The 6262-nt window shown below is 33.7% G+C and overlaps 1 protein-coding gene across 5 annotated transcripts; it reads left to right on the top strand.

Moving 5' to 3' along the window:
- On the top strand, positions 1039–6067 carry LOC107639722 (thioredoxin H-type). 5 transcript variants are annotated; one of them, XM_021121600.1, is made up of 7 exons: positions 1105–1123; positions 1470–1510; positions 2089–2521; positions 2950–3039; positions 4351–4473; positions 5356–5478; positions 5597–6067. In XM_021121600.1, exons 3-7 carry the CDS (start codon positions 2438–2440, stop codon positions 5744–5746), a joined length of 570 nt encoding a protein of 189 aa, XP_020977259.1. In that variant the 5' UTR covers positions 1105–1123; positions 1470–1510; positions 2089–2437; the 3' UTR covers positions 5747–6067. The 5 variants fall into 5 exon arrangements, with proteins under 5 accessions (XP_016198780.1, XP_020977259.1, XP_020977260.1 ...); XM_021121601.1 differs by lacking the exon at positions 1105–1123 and adding an exon at positions 1249–1392; XM_016343294.2 differs by lacking the exon at positions 2089–2521 and having other exon boundaries at positions 1039–1123.

Genomic DNA, 6262 nt, shown 5'->3' with positions numbered 1-6262 from the left:
TATTGTTAGAAACCTCCTTTTTTTTGGAAGGAATATTGCTAGAAACCTTAAATATACTAATTTAAGACGAACTTGGAAATACTTAAAAGATATGGTTAAAATTAATGTCACAATTTTCTTTTTTTTTATAATATATTTTAAATTAAAGAATATTTTTAAATATTACTAAAATTGTAGTATAACCATTATCATCACTATATATTATTAAAATTGTACAATAATCAAAACTACCATAATAATAGTCAATTACTCAATTAGTCATCATAAACAAAACCTTTTAAGTCATTTTAGATCTAATAAAAAATTTGTTCTAAATAATCAAGCAGACTATCAATGTGAATCTTCTGTTTCAAATTTAGTGACATGACAGTGAAAATATATTAATAAGAAAAGCAACATCAACACTGGTTTTTTGGCATCTTGAGCTTCGATTTGGTCTTACTTTATTTTTAAGTAATCTGCATTTTTTACGTACATTGCTCATTCTCCTTCCCACCAACTATTAATTAACCATATTTTTTTAGAGGAATATTAGGGCGAACAACTTTTATGATTTGTAGTCATCAAATAGCTATCAATGATGATTTTAATGGTGTGAGATTAGTGTGAGATTTCATCTAATGGCTCATTTTTCTTTACTGGTTGTATACTGGCCAGAATTTAACAAAGTTACTGACCCCTAAACTTTTTACCACCAAACCCCTCTTAAACATATAGAATGCCAAAATTCAATAAAACCTGGTCTCTTAAACTATTTCTCTTGTGACATTTATTTAGTTATTTATGAGTTTAATTTGATATACTAGAGTTTAAAATATTCTGTACTGTCATTTAATTAAAATGTTTTTTTTATAAAACCATAAATTACTACTAGAGTTATCCAATTTTTGTCCTTAGCTTAAATTACATAAACGATTCTCAATATATATTTAATATATAATTAAGAAATTAATTTCTTAATTTGTGTATTAATGACACACATATATTTTTTCTTCTTTAATTAGATAAATTATTATTATTATTAAGAACCCTAATTTCTCTTGCCCATTAGAGAGAGGGGTTATTTTTCTACACTCTTAACACCCTCTCCCCATCTGTATTACGGGGTGTGGAGATTCTAGATGTACAAATAACGATACTCAAAGCTTTTTTTTTTTTTCTTTTTAATCTGTTTTATTACCAGAAGTAACAATTTCACCTGAATTAATAAGTAGTTTGTTCATCAATAACCTATTAATTATTTATTTATTGTTTATTTTCTTTTTGGTTTTTTCCCCCTTTATTTTGGTTTTTGGTTTCTGTTTCTGTTTTTATGTGTCAACAAAAACAAGTAAACAACGTCAATTTTATTCACGCCAGCACAAGACTCTTGCTCCTTATCTTCTCCGAAAAGTAGTCATAGTTTCTCAAATTCCCCTTTAAATATTCAATTTGCTGTTCCTTAACCCTTTCAGTGTTTCTATCTGCAGCAATTGAACTATCTCAGACTTAGACCCTTCAATTGTTTCAGGTAATTTAATTGTCCCTTTTCTCTATTTTTTTTGTCCGATAGCAGACATAAACCCTTGTTTTCTCGTCATTTATTGTTTCTTTTAATGCATGATTTTCGTGGGGTTCTCTTTATTATGTGCAAATTTATGGAAAGCTTGCAACTTTAAATTCCAGATATAGAAAGTCTGTTCTGTAATCACAGAGTTCTGAGCAACCTATGCAATTTAAAAGAGAAAAAGAAACTGTGCTTTGCATATTGGGAACACTTAATAGAGTTCTTAATGCGTTAGAAATTTAGAATTGGATCATGTGCATATCTATTTGGGGCAAGAAATGCTGAAAGAAACACAAAAGAGCATAGCAAACCAAATCAGCCTTAAGAAGCTTAAAGGAGGGGGTCAGGGGGTGGGTGGGTGAGAGTAGAATTCAGAGGATTTGAGGAAGGAAAAAGGCCTGGGAGAATGTTTGGGAGAGAAAGAGTGAGGGTGGAGTCGATTTCGGTTGAGAGCTTTGGAGCACTTCTTGGTATGAAGGAATTTTTATTGCTGTGGTGCTATTCTTGTTCGCACCGTTGTAGTTGTTGTTTTGCTCTTTCAGCTTGGAGACATCATTTGCCACAGCTTGGTGTCAAGAGATATCAGTTGCTCCTGTGTGAGCCATGTAATCAGCAACCATATTGGTGCTAAGCAATAAATGTTGCCTGGACACATTCTGGTCACACTCGTAGAGGTTTTTCGCTGAGATTTTGACGTCGGGATCAAGCGCAACCTTCAGGATGGTTGAACAAGTGAACCATGCGCAGCACCGCAGCCACAGCCTGAGACGCATACCCAAGCTCCCATGCTAGTTCAAGACCATGCTTTCAACCTTCAAGTTTGAGGAAACCATGTCATGGTTGTTGCTATATGCCCTAAAATAGAAAAGGAGACCTTCTGAATGACCTACAATGGAGTCTAATACACTAGACAAGAATGAGAGAAACTGGGCTGACGAAAGAATACCGCCTGTCCGATTGGGTCTGCGGGAGAAGGTTCTGATCGACAACATTAAGTTGGGTGTGTGTGACAGTTTGTACTGTTTATGAAACCCCAGCTGCCACTAGTCCATAGATGATGGGGAATCCCTTGTGCACATTGTTTTTATATTTATTTTGGTTTAGCTCCATTCCTTCACTTGATTTTTGCTCCTGCTTAGTCATCCAATAATATAAGTTTTCTGTTTCTTGAACCTGTGTTTTTAATATATCCTTCTTCAGATGTGTGCTAATTCCTGATATTGTTTTTAAGTGAACACTTATAGACTACTAATTTATTTTCTTATGTTGCTTGCATTTTGCTTTCACTATGGCCTTGGGGTAACTCACCGGTTCGAAGCCAACGAATAAAGTGTTACATTCATTTGAGTTGGCTATTGTTCTCTGTACCTCTCTTAATTCCTTTTATTTTTATGGCCTTGCAGAAATTTGTTCTGCAGAAATTGGTGGTATTTCCTCTCAAACTTCAGAATTTGTGGCTTTTGAACAATTATATGGGGAACTGTTTGGATAAGGTAAGAATATTAGGATAAATCAATGAGATTCTTCATTGCTATGCTGATCAAAAGTTGAAAAGCCTGAAACTTTTCTCCTGTTTTCTGTGATGCACTGTTTACTTCAAGATATATAGCATATTCTTACAAAAAGTTCTAACTATGCTGTGCTTGTAACTTTAAAGTGTTAGTGTTTGACTATGGTTTTTTAGTATGTCCAAGACCTACTTATTTGCCAGCTGCATTGAGATATTAACTCTCGAATATTCGTCCTGCTTGTATAGGATCTGTAGCTGTTAGGTTAGACGGGTAATAAGCAAGAATGGGGACAAAAAATAGTAGGATGTAACAACTGATGAAAAACTATGTAAGAATTAGAAAAGGGCAATATATTAATTTTTCTCAACTGTTCAAAAAGATCTAAATATTAGAAATGATCAATGGTTCCGATTACACTGCCTAGGCAACTAACGAAAACAAATTTCTTGTTGTAGCTTGTAGATAGCTATCAGTTAGGTCAGGAAGATCATGTACCAATTTTATTTTTTACTTTTATTTTCTCGGAGGTGAATGGTTGATAACCTATAACATTGTATTTTATGTGGTGATGATGTGTTTATACTTATTTTATGCCAGATATTTCTAAATATAGCTCATTTCCTCAACATTATTCTTCCTCTTCTCTTATCGGCTACTCCAGCTGCAAGCCTCTTGATGTTTTCTTTCCTCCACATTAATAGCGGCTAGAAAGGAAAAATAGAGAAATATATGTGATAAGTCTGCAAATTATGTTGGTGATAAAAAGCCAACATTAATATAAACTTAATATTGTGTTGGATAAGAGGATGTTTTGATGGATGAGCAGACACACTAAACCAAATAGAATTAGGAATGATTGCATGGAAGAGGGATATTCGGTAGCATTGATTATAGGGATAGTAGAATTTTCCTGGTCTTAGTTGGTACTTGCATACTAGAAGAAGGTTTGTTCAGGCTCTAGTTATGGGTGGATTCGATAATGGGTAGTCATGTAGGATGTAGCCAGAGACAGAAGGAAACCTAAAAAAGACTTTAGAGGAAACTATTAAAATTTAAAAGAGATTCAAATTCAAATGGTTTAAATTATACACAATTATGACTTATGTTAGGGAACTTAGTTTGGTGTTGTTTGATCCATATTGACTGCAATTAATGGGATGAGGATCAATTGTTGTATACTTCTTTGCAAATTTTGTGGTTCTTTATGCTGCTAGAGCTTTCTAGTGTATCATTTAACCTCATTTATTGATCCGTCAATTAACAAAAAAGATCTCATGTTTCTGATATTTGTAGGATGAATCTACGGATACACATTCTGATCAACATGTGGAGTTAGCTTCTGGAAATGTGAAACTTATTAGCAGCACCGAAGCTTGGGAGCAAAAGTTGGAAGAAGCAACGAGAGATGGCAAAACTGTAAGTTTTCGTCCTTATTTACTTTGTTGTAACAGGTATCTTTTGCACTTGATTCTAAATAGTGTTTCTAATGCTTTTAGAAATTTTTGAGTTGTAATAACTTTGGAAAGAGTTCTTAAGCTTGCTCCATATTAATGAGACACACTACACTTTGTGTTTTGTTTATTGTAATGCATGTAGTTTATTATCAAGCAAAATTTTTCTATTCTGTTGCAATTATGCGTCACAAGCTAATCGACATGGTAGTGTCTAATTTCAAATTTGATAGTGAGTTTTATCATTGATTCCCTGCTGTTTAATTTCATCAAGAATTTGGAAGGGCTTTACATGTTAATCGGAAGCCTTCTGCGGCCTTGTGCCCAAGGTTCTATTTTCGATATTAGGGTAGGAGATCTAAGGATCCATTTTTGCACCTTGCTAAAGATACCTTCTCTCTTTTCGAACTTAAATTTGCGCTGGCTAGTTTGGTAGTGGCGTAGAATTTGTCCCTAACTTCCATTAATGTCTCTTTGACGCGCATGCACATAAAATGCACTTTGAAGTTGGGATATAGTTCCTTGAAACTTATCTTATCTCTAAAGTTAAATGCATCAATTCCATATGAGGGTAAAAATGGGTTTTTATTTTTGGCATTAGATTTATTTGGAAAACATTATGAAAACTGATATATGAAATTTTATTTCCATTTTCATCCCCATAAGGATAGGTGTACACACTTATTTTCTTACTTTAAAGACAACTCACTCCCATTTCTGATACAATATATATGATGAAATTGTTTGCAGATATTTCAGCATATTTTCTCACTCTTTTCAATTTTTGAAGTATATAAATTTATTTTCTCTTGGTTCAAAGTTAATACTGAAGCTCAATGTTCAACAGGTGATCCTGAATTTCAGTGCTACTTGGTGTGGTCCTTGTAAAATGATTGCGCCGTATTACTGCGAGTTATCTGAGAAATTCACATCGATAGTGTTCTTAATAGTCGATGTGGATGAACTAAGCGTAAGTGACAAAGGCATTAAACATTATTATTTCATATTATCAATTTGAAATTAAAGTTTAGCAAATACATCCAATTTCAGTTAGTTTCACTACTGAAACACGGTTTTCGTTGTTGCAGGACTTCGCCGCTACATGGGACATCAAAGCCACGCCAACTTTCTTCTTTTTTCAAAATGGACAACAAGTTGACAAACTTGTAGGAGCAAACAAGCCAGAGCTGCAGAAGAAGATTGCTGCCATTACCGATTCGGTTCCAAAGTGGCAGTAACTGTTGTTTTGTTCATCGATTCTTGTAAGAAACAAGCCGTGTGCGTTCTCCTTTTCGCAAGTCACAACTTCGAGGTCAAGACTGAGTGTGATCTAGGTGTTTTTTCCAGTGACTGAATGTTTCTACATGTTCTGCAGTGACTTGAATGTCTTCAGATTTTTCCTTCTTGGGTGTAAATAGATGTTTCATTTGAATTGTCTCTGATTCAAAGTAATGTGGCTGTATTGTAACAAGCTTGTTTTGCTAATTGGTAATACCAAAATTTGTTGTGACTTTGTTGTCAAATTTAAATGAAATGTGGTTCCCTTTCTGCTGAATTGATTGGTGGCATTTGGTTTTGTCTGCACTAAACCTCATTTCTTGTGTGGTTTTAGTCTTGGGGCAAGAAACTTGTGTTATTCACTATTTTATTTATTTTATTTTTTTGGTCATAACTATTTGTCACATTGGTAAACACAGATTATCTTTATTTTTTGGGTAATGCAATATATAAAATTACATTCACTTGTAAGAAAT

This window comes from Arachis ipaensis, chromosome B04 (genome assembly GCF_000816755.2).
Source record: "Arachis ipaensis cultivar K30076 chromosome B04, Araip1.1, whole genome shotgun sequence".
Classification (NCBI taxonomy): Eukaryota; Viridiplantae; Streptophyta; class Magnoliopsida; order Fabales; family Fabaceae; genus Arachis; species Arachis ipaensis.
The sequence above is the reverse complement of the archived record's forward strand: the minus strand, read 5'-3'. Positions and strand labels throughout refer to the sequence as shown.

Coding starts and splice junctions, on each gene's coding strand:
- LOC107639722 (XM_021121600.1), top strand. CDS start 2,438: ATGGAGTCTAATACACTAGACAAGAATGAGAGAAACTGGGCTGACGAA. Junction 2,522..2,949: donor GATTGGGTCTGCGGGAGAAG/GTTCTGATCGAC, acceptor ATGGCCTTGCAG/AAATTTGTTCTGCAGAAATT. Junction 4,474..5,355: donor CAACGAGAGATGGCAAAACT/GTAAGTTTTCGT, acceptor AATGTTCAACAG/GTGATCCTGAATTTCAGTGC.